Source organism: Phycodurus eques, chromosome 10 (genome assembly GCF_024500275.1).
Source record: "Phycodurus eques isolate BA_2022a chromosome 10, UOR_Pequ_1.1, whole genome shotgun sequence".
Taxonomy (NCBI): domain Eukaryota; kingdom Metazoa; phylum Chordata; class Actinopteri; order Syngnathiformes; family Syngnathidae; genus Phycodurus; species Phycodurus eques.
Genome location: NC_084534.1, coordinates 28025301 through 28043028, shown reverse-complemented (window position 1 = coordinate 28043028; position 17728 = coordinate 28025301). Strand labels below are relative to the sequence as shown.

The window sequence follows — 17728 nt, the reverse complement described above, 5'->3', positions numbered from 1 at the left end:
TAATAAAAGACAGATGCAGCATAATGTAGAACACACATACAATTAATACTCTACAAAACAGGCCTGATCCGAGTCCCATAAATATTTTGTCGCTACTGGACGAGCTACTGTTTGTAATCTTTTTTGATACAGTTCATTCCTAAAATAATTACAAAATCCTTTTCTATATAAAACTTGGAATTGAAATGTACATACCGGTAATTTCTATAGTTTCTTTGATTAATTTTCTTTACAAATAGAAACAACACAAGTTCGTTGAGAAGATATTTATTATTATTAGTTCAATTAAAACATATCTTTCATTTTTTAATGAAAAAAAATGTCCACGCAAAAAAAGGTTTATATTTAAAACAAATGAGTAATGTATATGTTGATTATCCTTACCCCCTCAGTCACACAAAGCCATAACCAAAGCAACCAAAGATTGACACTGAATATCAGCGATTAAAATAACTGTAAATAAAAACTCATGTCAGTCATTATGATTTTAAGAAAGCTCTCGTAGTCAGGGGTCCCAGCGCAGGTCGCAGACCAACGCAATGTGGTCCGACGGGTGAGCTACGCTGGGCAGCGCCGTGTAGGTGGTGACCAGGTGGTGGGCCGGCATGGGGATGACCTGCTCCACCCGCATGCTCTGCGGCTGGATGAAGATGTAGTCCAGGCAGCCTTGGAAGCCGCCCACGTAGTTGGTGTAGGCCAGCGGCCCGCAGGCGCTCAGCAGCGCCGGAAACGGGGAGATCAAGTCCACGGCGAACAAACACGACGGCGAATCCTCCTCTTGGGGGCCCGAGCTGCTCCAGTCGGCATGTTGCCGGGGGAGTTTGGCCTCGGTTAGCAGCTGGAAGACGCCTGAGGAGGGACAGAAGAACCGGTGGGACTCAGAATAGCAAATTTGGCTGCAAAAAAAAAAAAACGCCGTTATTTTCAGTAGCCCCTTTCATTCGGCCATTTTTTTTCATCGTGAGATGCGTGCAAAAATTGAAGCCCCACCAATAGATGGCGGCAGCAAACGTCACAACATCCAGCCAACATTCATTTATATTCTGTTTCCTTGCAGTGAAAGGACAATATCAGTTGGTGGCAGTAATGCGACAGTATGCTTGTTTGCCAACCGCCGGTAGAACAAAAACAATGGACGAAAAACAAAAACAAAACAAAAGCGTAGCTCAAGGCCCCACCCTATACAGTATGAACGCAATAGTAATAGTACATTTGAGTTGAGTTGAGTTGTTGTATGCTCTGTTTGTATATATTGCTGCTCCGTGTGTTAAAGAAGACATTGCTCGAAGGTTTATTATTACCGCAACATTTATGCTACTTTTTTTAGCCCGTCTGTGGCATTTTGCATTATATGTTAGCATTAAGCTAGCAGACCTTCACAGCCACCTCTGACACTTGGGCATGGCTACAAGTTACAAGTTGCAGTTTAGTTACCCGAACTCGGTGAGGAGTTGAAGTCGCCGCAGAAGACCAACGGCGCTCCCGGGGCCACCTCGCCGATCACGTGACTCAGGTGCCGCAGAGCCACGGCAATCTGGACCAAGCGGACGTTCCCACCTCCAAAGGAAAAAGAAGATGCTTTATTTCCGGTAGTTGCGGCGGTTTCGTATCGTAGCAAAGTTTAAATCAGTGTAACAGTTCAAGCCCCGTGTGTGAAGAGAAGAATTGAAAAATAATTGAACTTATATTTTTTCCCCCTGATGGTTAAAGGGAGGCGTCTAATAGGCTGATTGGACATAAGTGCTGTAAGTTTTTTTGTTAGCAACTGGAACATTAACGTTTATGTGGAAAAAACAGCATCTTAAGTGAGATTTACAGTTACCACTCATTTTGGTTGTCCTGATGGTTAAAGGGAGGAGGCCGAGAATGTTTACATGTATGTGCTGCTGTTTTGGTAAGCAAGTGTACCTTGAGGGTGCCAGTACAGGTGTGTGTTGGCCACGCACACTTTCCTGCCTGCCTGGTGGAGGTCCTCCAGCATGCTGACCTGCACAGATGAGAGAGACCATCAAGGAGCGAGAGAGTAGAGCGTGTCGGAATAAGACGGCGCGGACACAGGCTCGATACCTGCAAGGCGGTGGAGCGCTTCATAATCTTGTCTCTCAGGGTGTCGTCCGCCGAGATCCTCTCCAGCAGCTCGCCGTGGAGCGGGTCCGACGTCAGCGCCTCGCTCAGCGTGATGTCGTGGCGACTCAGAAGCTTGAATCTTGTCCTAAAGGAGGAAAAAAAGCAGTACGGGAAGCTTGACTGAGACACCAATGTGCTGCTCAGTACTGAAAATGTGTTCTTTCAAATCTAGCGTCTTCTCGAACAAACCTGCGGTAGAAGGTCGCCAATCCTTCGTGTTGCTTCTCTTTAAGCTTAAAAACGCCGTCCAGGCCAAAGGCATCAAGAGCTGGAGTCAGACTGTCCAAAAACACCCCTGAAAATGTCAACAACAACAAAAAGTCGGCAAACATCTACAGCGAACCTCCATTTATCACAGGAATACGTTCAAGACGACCCCGCAATAGAAGAAAACTCGTTATTTTGGTTCTACATTTGTAGTTTAATCCCTCCGACACATAGGAAACACAAACTTATTAAAAGTTTGAGTTTCATGCTCATAGTAAACACTACATTGATGCACAAATTTACAAAGGCAATGATAAAACCTCATGAAAATAAAAGCATACCTATAGAACGTCTGCGTAAAATGTAAAAGAGAAACAAAGCATCACAGAAGCAGCAACGGCGGGACACAACAACACATATTGGGGTAACACTGCATAACAACACACACTGATCAGTGAATGGCGTGATCATTCTTCACCTTTGTCCACCTCCTGCAGACAGACGACGTCGGCGTGGTATCCCGCCAGCTCCTTCTTGATCAGGTTCTGCCTGTAATCCAGCTGCAGGGCGTAAGGGGCGCAGTAGGGGTACAGCACCATCTTGGACAGCTCCGTCTGCGCGTAGACGTCGGCGAGGATGTTGTAGGACGCCACGCGCAGCGCCGGCCACGTCGCCTCCTTGGCCGTGTACGCGTGCCGCTCGTCGAAGGTGCACGCGCCCGGCCCGGCCTCCACGGCGCCGGCGGAGAGGAGTTCGGTGGGTCGCCCGTCGCGCCCGCCGCCGTCTTTGGGCGTGCAGCGCAGTTTGAGCCGGCAGCCGATGTCCTGATTGCACGGGACGTAGACTCGGGTGCAGCCCACTTCTACCCAGGCGATGTCCTGAGCGTTCGCTTCCCCGGCAGCTTTGGCACTGGAATGACAATAGAGATGAGCTGGATGGAATTACACCTAGTGTACTAAACCAACACATAACTTACAGAAGACCGCTAGCTCCGTGCTAACACACAATGAAAAACGCTACAGACGGGCAAACAAAACTAGCATCGATGTTTTTTGTAGTATACCTCTTTAAGCAACAGATATAGGGTGGTTAAGCGCTTATCTCAAGGAACCACAGTATGTAGCATTAGCTCAACTTCCATTAAATAGTAATAGTACATTTGAATTATAGCTTAAGTAAACAAAAAGGGGGCATGGAATTGACCCTTGAGGAACTCCATTTTCCATTTAGAATTGATAGCAAAAAGTAATCCTTGTGGTGTAGCTCATCTGCGTGCATGTCCATTTGAACTTTTTACGAATTTTGTGACAATACCACAAAATGTATTCTAATTTGTTAAATTCACATGAAATTTCCCAAAAAATGGCCACAATGACAATTCAAAAAGTACTTAGAAATATTTTGCAAATATATTAAAAATAAACTCAAATTTTTTTTTGAAAAAGGTTTTGGAGAATAAAGTTAGTGTCGCTGTCCCTCATCTTAATCAGCAGGTGAGACGTTTTCAGACTGGTTTGTGCTGTCTTCAAACACCGTTGAAACAAAGTACAAATTAACACAACACTCAATCAGTTCCAAGATCAGGAAACATTATACAGTGAAGCATACGCCAGTCTTTCATAAGATTCACAATCTTAGCTTTGTTTCTTCTTTAAGTCGCTAACGTTCAAAGACTGAAACATGAATGGGTAAACAATTAACGCAAATACAACAACATAAGTGAAAGTGAACGTTTACATTTGAGGCTTCATATACATTTTCTTGCGATTCACTTTTTTTGCTTCCTTGTTTGAAATCCTACAGGTCCTGTTGCTCAGAGAGGACCAACTTGGATCTTTTAGCATTATTCTATGTGACATCATCTGAAACAGGTTTACTACTAAAGCTTTGTAGCTAAAAATACAGCTAAAAATGTTCCCAAAATTTGAGAGAACTCCTTTTTCCCGCTGTAATTATGGGCATTTAAAAAAAAATATATATAATAATAATAAAAAAATATATAATATATATTATATTATATACATATATATATTTATTCTTTTTCTTTTTACACTTGCACAGCAGTAAAATTCTACAATGGCACACTTTCAGAGCCATTCCTATATGTCCCAGTATTCACAGTGGTTAACATTAGATTGGTTAGATTAAATGAGGTACAACTTTATTGACATTACACAGAGTACAAGTACTGAGCCAATGAAATGCAGTTTAGCACCGAACCGGAAATGCTTTGTTATTCCTCACTTCTGTATGGCAGACTCAAATTTACAACTAACTGGTTAGCACACCCGCCTCACTGTTCAGAGGTCGAGGGTTCAATTTCTGGCTCTGGCTCTGGCCCCGCTCTATGGCGTTTGCTGGTTCTCCCCTTACTATGAAAAAAATATATATACATAACTTTTTGCAGCAATCGTAGGAATAACCTGCAATGGACATGTAGCTGAACCCGAAGCAGCACTCAGAAGTCGATCACATTAAAAATCAGCTCTTGGCATAATCAGTACCCAAGTCGTAGCTCTCAGTTTCCAGAAGATTGGGGATCGCGTCACTCGCTCTCTATAATCAGTTAATATACAGTAGTTCAGAAAAAAATTATTTTGCACCAAACTTGAACAATTTTTTTGTGTGCAGATTATTCGATTAATCAATGGGATAATCAATTCTAAAAATATATATTCTATCTACGTACGACTTTTTTTTTTTAAAAATCCAACAGTTTAGTGTGTATAGTACAGTGCACAGTCCTTCAGTTGTATTTCACTTTTAAATACCTTTTGCTCTGTAATTGATTTTAAAATTGTATGAAAGGATAGTTTTGATCAAACTTTTCTGTGCCTCCATTTTTGTCATGTGGCATCAACGTGGAATGTTTCGTCCAGTTACCTGGGGTTCGGGCCTTTCTCCTTGTACCACGTCAACTCGCAGCGGTCCAGATCTCCGAACTCCACCTCCAGCTTGGGACACACCGGGAAGCCAGCCAGCAGCGAGGCCGGCATCGAGGCGGTGGTGAAGGTGGGCTCGTTGCGGCGTATCGAGTACCGGACGTCGCCCAGCTGCAGCACGGCCCCGTCCCGCCACGCGTCCGCGTTCAGCACCGTCTCCGGCACCTCCCCGCCGTCCACGTAGAGCTTCACCACGGTGGGCTCCGGGGTGTCCCCCGCCGCCGCCGGCTGCTGTTGCTGCTGCTGCCCCGCGTTCCTCTTCGCCTTCTTCGCCTTGGTTTTGCCCTTCGCGAGGGTGCAGGCGATGCGGGACAGGACCTTCCCCAGCGGCTCGTCCTGCTCCCGCTGCATGTGCTTCTGGCTGCCGTCCACGCGGAACGAGATGGTCAGCTTGGGCTCCCCGGCGACACATCTCACCGAGGCCGGCTCCATGCTGCCGAGGAGGCGGCGCGCTCGGGTCAAAGCCGCCGGCGACGAGGTGGAGAGCAGGCGACGGTGAAACGGAAGGACGGCAGCGACGAGCTTGTTGAACATGAAGCCCGCCCCGGTGTCTCCAAAGCCGGACTAAATGCAACTCAAACGCACCCGGAACGAACCGCAGTAGGGGTCGTCTACCCCCTGAAGTCACCACTCTCAGGAGGGACTAAAATGCACCGGAACTAGCTTGACAACCGCATTGTGGGACCATCTACTTCCCGGTATCAACAGTCAGCGAAGTTGCGGATTTGGTCTGTTCTTAAGATTTTGTTTCTTCTTAAGCGATTTCACACACACACAAAAACAAATTCATACACCCAATAAAAACCCCACACTATTTCAAGCATCGCTATATGACGTTAGTTGTAGCCATGTCGAAGTCAAAGTTATATAGAGTTCTCCTTGTGTACATGACCAGTGCGTCAAAAAAATAAAATAAAAAATCTTTACTGCCCCCCACTGGACGTTGGTAAAAGTACACAAATTCCGTTCTCAAACGTCACGTGAAACGTATTCAAATCGTTTTCTTTCTCCTTTTTTCATGTAATAGCCGCACAGAAAGTGAGCCATGCAATTCGTGGCAAATGAATTACTGAACTTGATTTAAGTTCAAGTTAAGCTACGATGAACTAATGTGACAAAATGTATTCCTTATACAATACTTCCTTTCCCCTGTGTATTATTAGTCCATCTTCAAAGGGAGAGTAGTTTTACGCTATTTTTAGTCGGTCAACTTCCTTTGACACCTTTTCAGGAAAAGTTGTATTTTTTCAAGCAAAAAGTCAAAACTTTTCATGATTAAGTTGTAATTTTTCAGAAAAGGGTTGTCATTTTTCAAGGATTTTTTAAATTCAATTTTTAATAAAAAAAAAAAATAGGTTACATTTTTTCAAGAAAGTTATTTAAAAAAAATCAAAATCGGTTCTAATATTGTGCAATAACGTTTATTATAGTTTTATATATTTTATAAGAAATTGCATTTTTAAAACAACTTTCCAGAGAAAAAGTCCTAATTTTTAAGGAGCAAAGGTTTAATTAAAAAAAAGTTTTAAAGTTTGATTGCAAACCTTTCATTTTTCAAGAAAACACCCATAAGATTGCACACAGAAGAAAAAAGGCCAAATCCTTTCCGCAATACATGCTTGAAAATACATTTTCATTTTCAGGACAAAGTTAATATTAATATTCTGACATATAAACTGTACTTAAAAATATATATTTTTTCAATTAAAAAAAAGAAACCATTGATCTAGAAAAAAAACTTTAATCTTAAAATGGTTCAAGAGCAGTTTTTATCTTTCAAGAAAAGAGTTGTAATATTCTGCAAAAAAAGAAGAAAAAGCCCAAATATTCTGTGATAAAAGCTGTAATTCGAAAAAGTTGTCATTTTTCAAAGACAATTTTTCAAGGAAATTTTTCCAAAAACAATTCTGAGGTCGTGCAATAAAAGTAAAATAATTTCCCCCCCAAAAAATACATACATTTTCAAGAAAACAGAAAACATTGCCTTCATCCAGCTAATAAACGGTTTTATTAAAACAAAAATATTGCCGCCTCAATATAGGTACAAATATTTGTATTATATTTCTTATAAAGGCAAATCGAATAGTACGCCAAAACTTCCATAAAAGTCCGGCTCCCGCTAGGGAACATCCTCATCCGCTCCATTTTCAGCGCAGCAGCGTTCCAGCTGTTCCGGGCTCGGGAGGAAATGGCGGCGGGCTTTGCGCTCGCGGTCGTTCTCGATGCGGTTGAGGTGGACGAGCAGGTGCAGCGCGTAGGCCAGCACCAGAAGCAGGATGAGCGACGTCACCAGACCCATCAGGATGGCCGGCGTCAGGACGGCGGCGCAGTCGCTCACTGGCGAAAACCTGCCCGACGTCACGTTGAAGGCCTGGATCTGAGGAGGGGGATTATTTTATATTTTCACCGAGTTACAATCACGGATACCAATGTCAAAGATTTGCCTGAAACTTCCAGGGTCTCGCCCCGGGATAGTCTAATACCCGACCGAAGCGAACATTTGCACAGAGGAGGTCGATGATGATGTGAGAAGGGCACCTGGAAGTCGACGAAGGTGAGTGTCCAGCGACGGGCGTTGTCACTGCCGGGCATCAGGAGGGCGCTGTGGCGTTCCAGGCTGCTGACGTGCGAGCAGTGATACGAGGACGAGGACGGCGCGTACACGTCGCTGGCGTTGAACACGGCTTCCTGCGAGGCGTTGTAGACCACCGAGACGCTGTCCACAGAAAACCACCACTGGCCCGACGCCTCGTAGAAGGTGTTGGACAGCTGCAGCCTGGGGAGACAAAGGAAGCGCTCGCAGTTACGCCGATATCCTGCTTTTGCTGGGTTCTGTGTAAAAGGCAAAGGTCAATACGAGTTGCTAATCTTTGTGTGAAAGGGTTTAAAGGTTAAGTACAAAGGTACAGTGCCAGTTTGACATTAGGGGCAGTGCCCCGCTATGCCAAACAAACACATTTGTTTCTAGAGACGTTATGTTTGAAGATAATTGCTGAAAACGTGCAAAGACTGAAAACTATGTGTTCTGGAATTGTGGAGATATACAGTAGCATAAAACTGTTTTTCACAGTTTTTTTGTGACGCGTGATGCACTTGAGTCGCCACTCCCCCTAATTGAGAAGAACTTGAGCGTCTTTGTTGGCATCAGCGGTTATCTGGCGCAGTTGTGACGTGCAGTCCGCTAGCTAACCGCATCTTCAAAAACATCTTTCCTTCGGATAGTCCCCTGCTGGCGTGGCCGCTTTAGAGCGCCTCATTGTTGGCCACAAGTGTGCGCATGTCATGCAGAGAAAGACGGGAAAGCAAAGACAAAGGATTTATTTTCTTTTTTTCTTTTTCAACCAGCGTGTAGACCGGGACTTGGGCTGACCTGGCCGCTTTAGAGCGCCTCGCTGTTGGCCACAAGTGTGCGCATGTCATGCAGAGAAAGACGGGAAAGCAAAGACAAAGGATTTATTTTCTTTTTTTCTTTTTCAACCAGCGTGTAGACCGGGACTTGGGCTGACCTGGCCGCTTTAGAGCGCCTCGTTGTTGGCCACAAGTGTGCGCAATGTCATGCAGAGAACGACGGAAAAGCAGAGACAAAGGATTTTTTTTTTTCTTGACATCCAGCGTGTAAACCGGGACTTGGGCTGACTTGGCCGCATTAGAGCGCCTCGTTGTAACGCCGTGGAAAAGGAATGTTTAAGTGTGAATACTAAGCTACGTTATGTGACAGTTAACGTGTGCTACGTTACATTGAGGTATTAGTGCATGATTGACAGACAAGTCGGTACCTGATGGCGAGGCCTCTCAAATCGTCCACATCGCCAAATCTCATCACCAGCCTGGTGAGGAAACACACACACACACACACACACACACACACACGCACACACGCACACGCCACACCAAAAATAATAGTGTCATTTATTTCTATTCTTTTGTCTCATGAAATCATTTGCCATTTAATTTACCAGAAACAAATATACTAGTTAAACACAATTTTACATTGAACATTTTTTTATGTATTTTATGAAATAATTGGGTCATTTACCCATTGCATACTGTAAGGCGAGGTAAATAATTGTAAATATATATTTGAAATGTTTTATTTAGTTTATTAAATCATTTGTTTGTTTATAAATTGTTAAATTGTTTTTTTTTGTAAAATAAACAATTGTACATAGCGTTTACTTTTTTAATGAAACGATTGTTTAATCACATATATTTCAAATAATAAAAGGAAAAGTAGGAGTAACATGAAAGATTTGACACAAACATTAGAGTTGTTGTATTTATTTGATGAAATAATTGGTTGATTGATTTCTTGTAAATGATCAAAGAAAATAACATTCGCAAAAGAAACATTTGCATATACCTTCTTCTTTCCCTTCGGGCTCGTCCCTTTCGGGTTGGCCACAGCGCGTCCTCCTTTTCCACGTCGGCCTATCTCCCGCATCCTCCTCTCCAACACCGGCTGCCCTCACGTCTTCCCTCACGACATCCATCGACCTTCTCCTCGGTCTTCCTCTCGCTCTCTTGCCTGGCAGCTGCATCCTCATCATCCTTCGACCAACACACTCGCTATTTGCTCCTCTGGACGACAATCACGACTCTCTCTGTGTCTGGGACGCTCAGCACTACTTCGTCCGGCTCCTTCTAGAATTTCTCTTTGACCTCCGGGTCGCATCCTACCTGTGGGGCATAGCCGCTAACCACATCACACATAACACCCTCAAGTTCACGTTTCAGCCTCATCACTCGATCTGCTACTCTTTTCACCTCCAAGACATTCTCAGCCAACTCTTCTTTTCAAATAACCCCGACTCCATTTCTCTTCCCATCGACACCTTGAAAGCCTGCCCCTAAACTTCTAGCCTTACTGCCTTTCCACCTGCTCTCCTGGACACACAATATATCAACCTTTCTCCTCATGTCAACCAACTCCCGAGATTCTCCCGTCGTAGTCCCGACATTCAAAGTCCCCACATTCAGTTCTCGGCTCTGTGCTTTCCTCTTCTCTCTCTGCCGGAGAACCCGCTTTCCACCTCTTTGACTTCGACCCGCGGTAGCTGAATCTCCACCGGCGGCGGTGGCGGACGTCGTTAACCGGGGCCACGACCCATCCGGTATGGAATTCTCTGGATGAACGCGGATATTTGTGGGCGCCGTCCCGTGCGACGCGGTACGTACGTGGCTCTGTCGTGGCGGCACACCGACTGGCTGGTGTCCACGGACTTCGGAGGGGAGAAGGCTCGCTCGGTCAGGTCCACTTGCTTCCGCCTCTCGTAACGCAGCGACAACCTCCTGGCCTGGAACATCACGCACGGCCTCCCGTTGGACAACACCTGACGGACACATGGGACAGGTAAGGAACGGTACTTAAGGTACGTTAACGCGAAGATACTATTAGGTATTTTTACAATTTAATCCTAACGTTATATTACACGACATAGTTGAAGTTATGTTTATTACTGTCGTTTTTTTTTTTAAAAGATATAAGCTCTTGAAGGGAGTCAGTGACCAGGCTCGGAAGGAGTTCCATTTTGTGCTAAAAAGATGAGCAAGTCATGAACGAGATTTGCAGCGCTTGCAGATCACTCTGCAAGCGTCTCGCCAGACTCATCTGCTCATCTTCCGGGATCTGTCTCTTTTTATCTGTCTCTCTCACGCTGTCCACAAAGGTTAGGGAATTTCCATCTGTTCTCCTAACTTCCCGTCAGAAGGTGTGTGAATGCTTTGCTCAACATGCAGCTTTGCAACCTTTAACGGTACAAAATGTGACGACAACTGCTCAAATGTTATATAATATTGCTTAAGTCATGTTTAAAGCAGTGACAAAGATGTAATACCTAACAATTCTAAGCTACATCACATGACACTCGAAAGCTATGTTTACTTGTTCATGCTAAGCTACGTGACATGACTCATGGGATGTTAATGCCTTATGCTAAGCTACCTAGCCAATGTTATACGACTCAATTTATGGGGCGTTTACTGTACATGTTAATGCTAAGCCGCGGGTAGCCTACATAACGTACATAAAGCTATGTTACATACTATTGCTAAGGTACTTTGACATGCTAATGCTAAGCTACGTTACAGGACACACAACACTAAGTTTATGTGTTAATCTCAGGGTACAATACAAGGCACACTAAAGGTTAATGTTAAACAATGTTACACACCACACATTAGGTATGTTTAAATTCCAATGCTAAAGTACGTTACTTGATTCACTTGTGGTAACACGCGTTACAACTAATTTGGTGTTCACTCACTGCCCCCACTGGGCCCCGTTGCGAGCGGACAGTAACGGCTAAAGGCGGAAATCCAATCCCTGATCTTGACTTGAGCTGCATCGAAAATACTTCTAGCACACCGATTTTGCTTGGCGGAGGTAATCGTTGACACGTTCCTTTGTGTCTACGCCACCTTGAGGGGCGGGAAAGGAAGTGCAGCTCCTGGCATCTGGAGTAACTTCCTTCCGTTCGTCACATGGTCCGGTGTCGGACTGTCTTCCGTCCTCATCCGTCCGTCCGCTTGCACCACCGGCACTTCATCTGCACAAATATTTTCGGACATTTGGTGCGTTTCAAAATATCCTTAAAAGCACAGCGGACACTTCATGAGGCACGCCTGAACTGTATTTATTGATTTAATATAGGAAAACCTAAAACTGCAATGTACTGTGCTGTTCAGAAATGTGAAACAAAAATTCTACCAAAGTAAATGTTTGAAAACAAATCATTCTAAAAGTTGCATTGCAAACTATTGTATTTAAACGTTATATACAACTGAACTGTACTTTAAAAAAAATAAAAATAAAAGGTTTACGTCGGTGTAACATTACGTACAGTTTGAACATTTAATTCAGCGATTCTTTCTCGCACCACTAGAGGGAGCCCATGTACCACTTGTGGCACTCGTACCAGACTTTGAGAACCGCGGACGTGGGGCCATATTCTCCGATGTCTTGCCGACTTGCTGACGACACGTCCGCCACGTGAGGTATTTCCATTTTGAAACGTACAGGTAAATCAATATTTCTGGTGGATTTCGATGACATTCACACGTCTCGGGAAAACTCCACGCTCCTCAGAATTGAACGACTCACCGCGTTTTGGTGTTTGCGCACTCATTCCCACGTTACAAGTCTGGACAGGAGAATGCGCGTCGATGAAAAGTGCACCCGGAAAAACAAAGAATACTCGCGAGAACGTGGCCGCCTGTTATGATTTGACATGCGTCTTTACCTTTACGATGGACGCTGTGTAAATGCGCGGACTCACCACGGACTGGAGACGTAGCAGCACTGTAAAAAAGATACAACGGCATTTTAAGACATTTTCAACGATGAATGACCTTCTTTAAATAGAAATATCCCGCACAGACCCACACAACCTCCCCGAAAAACAACCTCCGACTCGTGTGATCTAGTGGGTCAATTCGCTGCGGATTGGAGGGGATTGCGTGGATTACATAATCATACGAATACACACAGACAGGAGGCCGCCAGCCAAGAGGAGATTTTGCATCTTCTTCCGCCGACAGCTGCGGAAGGCCAACGCGAGGCGGTCCACGGCGTCGCCGTTTGTTTGTCACACAACAGTGGCAGCGACGCACAAAATGAAGCTGCTTTTTTTTTTTTTTTTTTTTTCCATTTGTGGTCAAAGCAATCATCATAACGCGCACGATTCCGCATTCAAGTTAACTTCTGAAAGCAAATCGGATTTATTACTACTCGTCACGAGCTTCCGCGCGGCCACTCAGCTGGAATTGATATCGTTTCCTCAAATAGCGGTGCTCCAATACATTTTGTTTCCCGATATTTACTGAGCCAAGGCACAGATTTGCCATGAGAAACATTTTAGGGCACAGCGCCAATCAAAAATGGGCCAAAAAGTATCAGGATCTCGTCTCAGCGTACTCACAAATTGGCTTCAATTGTACCTTCTGCCATCTCGTGGAAGTGCATGCAATTGTTTTGCCAGTCACAATACGTCGCTGGCATAGAAAGATGACACACACACACACACACACACAAAACACATTATATGTAGCAAATATTAGTCGGACGGTTTAATTTCTTGCTACTCCTTTTGCGAACGGCAACAGCATTTCAGTATGGGATATTTCAATTCAATGAAACTTTTCATTTCTTTCAGGCTGTATTGAAGAGATGGCATTTATTTCTTCGTTTTAACGGTGCAGCTTTTATGAACCTTGACTTTGATATGGTGACTTTCAATACAGGTATAATGCTGTTGTGTTTTATTTGAATAAAAAAAAAAAAAAAAAAAAAAAGTTCAATGTTATTGAGTAAATATGAGGAAACTGCTGAAAGGTCAAGACTGACGTGTGTTTTTTTTCGGGCTCAAGATCGCAATTCTCATCATCTTTCGTGCATTCGTTCGCCTTTTTTGAATTGAATCGTTATCCCGCGTGCACCTCCACCGTTGAAGAAGAACATGCCACCTATCCTGAAGGCGCACATCGCAGCAGGACAACGCCACTGGCTCCTTGCCGCGTGGCAAAGCCCAAAAGACGAGACTCGTGCCGGCGCAGGTGTCGCGTGCCCTCGCTTACCTGGCAGCGGGATGGCACGACGACGGCTGAAAAAGGGAAATTGCAGCGACGGCCAGGAGGATGCTGCAGGAGGCTTCTGGAGATTTGGGAGCCATCGCTGTGCTGTGATGCCAGCACACGGGCACGCGCACACACACACACACACACACACACACAATCCCCCCTAATCTACTTTAATCAGCCCACTCCATGTTTACCCCCCTGACAGACTCGGGAAGCAACCAATCGGAAAACAGACGTCACGACACCAGCGTCTCCGCAGAATTACATTTGCTGCATTTCTGACCCAAAAATATAATACAATCATACAAATACAATCAGTCAAATCACATAAATCTAATTAAAGCAGTTAAAGAAAAGAAAATGTCGTCTTGCTCAGTGTTGAATCTTAGGATAGATATTTAAAAATAAAGGGAATACAGTGCCGTGAAAAAAAAAGTAGTGGCTCCCTTCTCAAATTGTTAGGTTTTTGCATAGTTTTAAGTTCACCAATCAAATATAACCCAAGTGAACTTAAAATGCTGTTTTTAAAATGGTGATTTCATTGATGAAGAGCAGCGTTCATGCTTCCATCGATCACAGCAAGTCGTCCAGGTCCTGAAGGAGCGAAGCAGCCCGAGACCATCACACACCCCATCTCCATGTTCCACTGTTGATATGATGTTCTTTTACTAAAATACCGCGTTCCATTTACGCACACAACTTCCGAAAAGTTCCACTTTCGCCTCATCAGTCGATGGAATATTCTCCTAAAAGTCTTGGGAATTATTCAGATGTTTTTTTTTTCCAAAAGTAAGATTCGCCTTTATGTTCTTTTTTGGTCCGCAGTGGGTTTCGTTTTGGAACCCTACCATGGATGCCATTTTTACCCAGTCTTTTCCTTATTGCTGTCGTGAACCGACCTGAATTGAGGCAGGGGAGGCCTGCAGTTCTTTCGAAGTTGTCCCGAGTTCCTCTGTGGCCTCCTGGATGAGTCATTGGCGTTCTATTGGGGCAATCTTTGGAGGCCGGCCACTCCAGGGAAGGTTCACCACTGTTCCATGTTTTCACCATTTGAGGTTAATGGCTCTCCCGATGGCTCGCTGGAATCCGACAGCTTCAGAAATGGCTTTTGTAACCCTTTCCAGACTGATAGATGTCAATGACTTTATTTCTTGACTGTTCTGGAATTTCGTTGGATCGTGTCATTTTGTTGCAGGTTTTTCAGATCTTGATTTTGTTGGGACGGATTCTGTTTAGGTGATTTCTTGATTGAACGGGTCTGGAGGTTACTTTTTCCACACAGGGTCAGGTAACTTTCAATCGTTTTTTTCCCCCTTCATAAATGAAATCCCTGTTTAAAAACAGCATTTTAAGTTCACTTGGGTTATTTTTGTCTGATAATTACATTTGCTTGATTTGCTTAACTTGATGAGTTAAAGTGGGTAAACTATGCAAAAGTATTAGAATTTGAGAAGGGGCCAGTACTTTTTCAAGGCACTGTATATTATTTTAGACGTGACGAGGGCAATCCAGCTCTGTACTTTTTTCCCCCTTTAATTTTATTCATCAAAATCTAGCATTACAATTCAAACGTTGAAATATCCAAATTCAACAAGTGATCAATCACCGAACATCGACAGAACAGTACACATAACAACATAAAACTAAAACAAACAAAGTGAGCATTTCAAGCAGGCGTTGTGCGCGGACGCGTGTCCCGGGGTCCTGAGAGTGGCCAGTTTGCCGCGGTGCATTTTGGGTCTTTCCTTTCCAACCCAGACGCGCTCCTGCAATCATGGGTACGCCGAAAACGTTCGCCTTTTTCACCCACCAATCTTTGCCACTTTGTCCATTTGTCGTGACGACGCGCTACACGAACACCTTATGTGCCGTTTGCGATATTTTGTACGTGGGGGAAAAAACGTGTTAACGTGGCATGAAAACGGAACAATTTCCTCGTCGGCAACGTGCGGCGGCCATAACGCGGCCGCTCGGCTAGTTAGCACCTTAGCTTAGCACGGCTAGCTCAAATAAACACTGTCGAAATGTGACACGTGAGACGAATTGTCATGCTTAAACTGATATTATGTCCCTTAAGTCTTACTGTTGATGTCCAAGCTTAATGGTGGCGTGTTGTTGTTGGTCGCCATGCGATTACACTGACAGTCGCTTTTCTAACGTTTAGGCTGTTTCCTGTATTTTAAAGTAAAAGTAATTAGATGCTGTTAACTTGGTGTGAATCGTGGTCATGTGTGTTATGTATCGTTTTATTGTGATGCGATTTATGAGAAACGCGCTGTAAGTTACTCCATAGTCGTCTGTTGTGCAATTGTAGGCGTAGAGTTAAAAGTGCATAAATGGAAATTGGGAAGAATACAAATCTTGGAACCTAGTTTTTGCATTAAAAATTGAATTTTCTGCTTTTTATTCAAAGCTGAAACATGTTTCTAGAGTATGTATAAGAAAAAAGAAAGTAAAAACTCAGGAAAAAGTGGAACGTAAAACCATGAATTGCGTCGAATAAACGTATCCACATTTTTTTCCAGTTTATCTCGTTTTTTTTTTGTGGGGGAGATGCATACATTTTATACATTTTGTAATATATTTTTGAGTATTTTTTCTGAATCAAAACTCAATTTACATAGTTGTTGATTTTCTTAACCCAAGTCGCAAATGAGTTCTTTTTCACAATTTGGAGATTCATAGTACCATTTAAGTTAAAAGAAAAAGACTCAGAAATAAATACTTGTAAAAAAGGTTATGTTTCAAAAAGGCATGTGAAATATCTACTTTTTCTTTTTATCAAAACATTTAGTTTGGGTAAAGATGATTTAAAACAAACCAAGCAAGTAATTTGAATGAATTTAGTGCTTTTCAAGCATGAATTTGGAGCTAAATGTATGAATTCAGAGTCACGGTTTCCCCATTGTACAGTAACGAGAAAGCCACGTGTGGTCATGATCTTCAGTAGATTGCTTTTATTTGGTCTTCTGTAACCTAAATGGTGTGTGACATCCTTCCGTACAGGAAAGTGTCGTGGTCTGCGCACAGCCAGGAAGCTCCGCAATCACCGCCGTGAGCAGAAATGGCACGACAAGCAGTACAAGAAGGCCCACCTGGGCACCGCCCTCAAGGCCAACCCCTTCGGGGGGGCTTCTCACGCCAAAGGCATCGTGCTCGAGAAAGTGTACGTACAAAAAAAAAAAAAAAGAAAAACATACAGCGAACACATAAACAAGGTCCACCCACAATGGGTGCAAATCTGTGATATAGAGAGACCGTATTTATTTTTTCGGATGGGGCGGGCAGTGCCAGTAAGGAGGCTTCCGCGAATAACTGGAAAGGTTCCCCAAAAATTCACAACCCGTGGAATTCATGAATGGCGAAGATGGGTGCGTCCGCCGTGGCTGATGTAGTTGCGAGGCGTGTACTTAGCGATTGTGCGTGTGCGCAGCGGTGTGGAGGCTAAGCAGCCCAACTCGGCCATCAGGAAGTGCGTGAGGGTCCAGCTCATCAAGAACGGCAAGAAGATCACCGCCTTTGTCCCCAACGACGGCTGCCTCAACTTCATCGAGGTGATTCGTCGTCACTCCAGATTCTGTTTTTTTTTTTGTTTTGTTCGTTTTTTAAGTCTCGTCTTCTAATTTCTCCGGCGTCGGCCGATTCCCCCGCAGGAGAACGACGAGGTCCTGGTGGCAGGTTTCGGTCGTAAGGGACACGCCGTGGGAGACATCCCCGGAGTTCGCTTCAAGGTAGTCAAAGTGGCCAACGTATCTCTACTGGCGCTCTACAAAGGCAAGAAGGAGAGACCCAGGTCATAAAAGTGGCCCCTGGCAAACCAAATAAATGCTTTCAGTTCACATTTTCACATCTGCTGGGTTTTTCTTTCTTTCGAAGAC

At 44.1% G+C, this 17728-nt stretch overlaps 3 protein-coding genes across 5 annotated transcripts; 1 reads left to right on the top strand and 2 right to left on the bottom strand.

Annotated features, from left to right (window-relative positions):
* Positions 1 to 265: 265 nt before the first annotated feature.
* On the bottom strand, positions 266 to 6167 carry pde12 (phosphodiesterase 12). 2 transcript variants are annotated; one of them, XM_061687939.1, is made up of 7 exons: positions 5218 to 6167; positions 2813 to 3243; positions 2317 to 2422; positions 2068 to 2212; positions 1909 to 1987; positions 1435 to 1557; positions 266 to 849 (listed from the first exon to the last, which is right to left on the bottom strand). In XM_061687939.1, exons 1-7 carry the CDS (start codon positions 5808 to 5810, stop codon positions 506 to 508), a joined length of 1821 nt encoding a protein of 606 aa, XP_061543923.1. In that variant the 5' UTR covers positions 5811 to 6167; the 3' UTR covers positions 266 to 505. The 2 variants fall into 2 exon arrangements, with proteins under 2 accessions (XP_061543923.1, XP_061543924.1); XM_061687940.1 differs by having other exon boundaries at positions 732 to 896.
* An 834-nt stretch (positions 6168 to 7001) lies between these two features.
* Positions 7002 to 13955, bottom strand: atp6ap1la (ATPase H+ transporting accessory protein 1 like a). Of its 2 annotated transcripts, none has more exons than XM_061689115.1 (7): positions 13848 to 13955; positions 12515 to 12573; positions 11694 to 11821; positions 10452 to 10606; positions 9053 to 9103; positions 7815 to 8052; positions 7002 to 7653 (listed from the first exon to the last, which is right to left on the bottom strand). In XM_061689115.1, the coding sequence occupies exons 1-7, from the start codon at positions 13940 to 13942 to the stop codon at positions 7396 to 7398; spliced, it is 984 nt and encodes a 327-aa protein (XP_061545099.1). In that variant the 5' UTR covers positions 13943 to 13955; the 3' UTR covers positions 7002 to 7395. The 2 variants fall into 2 exon arrangements, with proteins under 2 accessions (XP_061545099.1, XP_061545100.1); XM_061689116.1 differs by having other exon boundaries at positions 12551 to 12573.
* A 1606-nt stretch (positions 13956 to 15561) lies between these two features.
* rps23 (ribosomal protein S23) lies at positions 15562 to 17697 on the top strand. Its single transcript, XM_061687812.1, has 4 exons — positions 15562 to 15628; positions 16857 to 17016; positions 17284 to 17404; positions 17504 to 17697. Exons 1-4 carry the CDS (start codon positions 15625 to 15627, stop codon positions 17648 to 17650), a joined length of 432 nt encoding a protein of 143 aa, XP_061543796.1. The 5' UTR covers positions 15562 to 15624; the 3' UTR covers positions 17651 to 17697.
* The last annotated feature ends 31 nt before the right edge of the window (positions 17698 to 17728 follow it).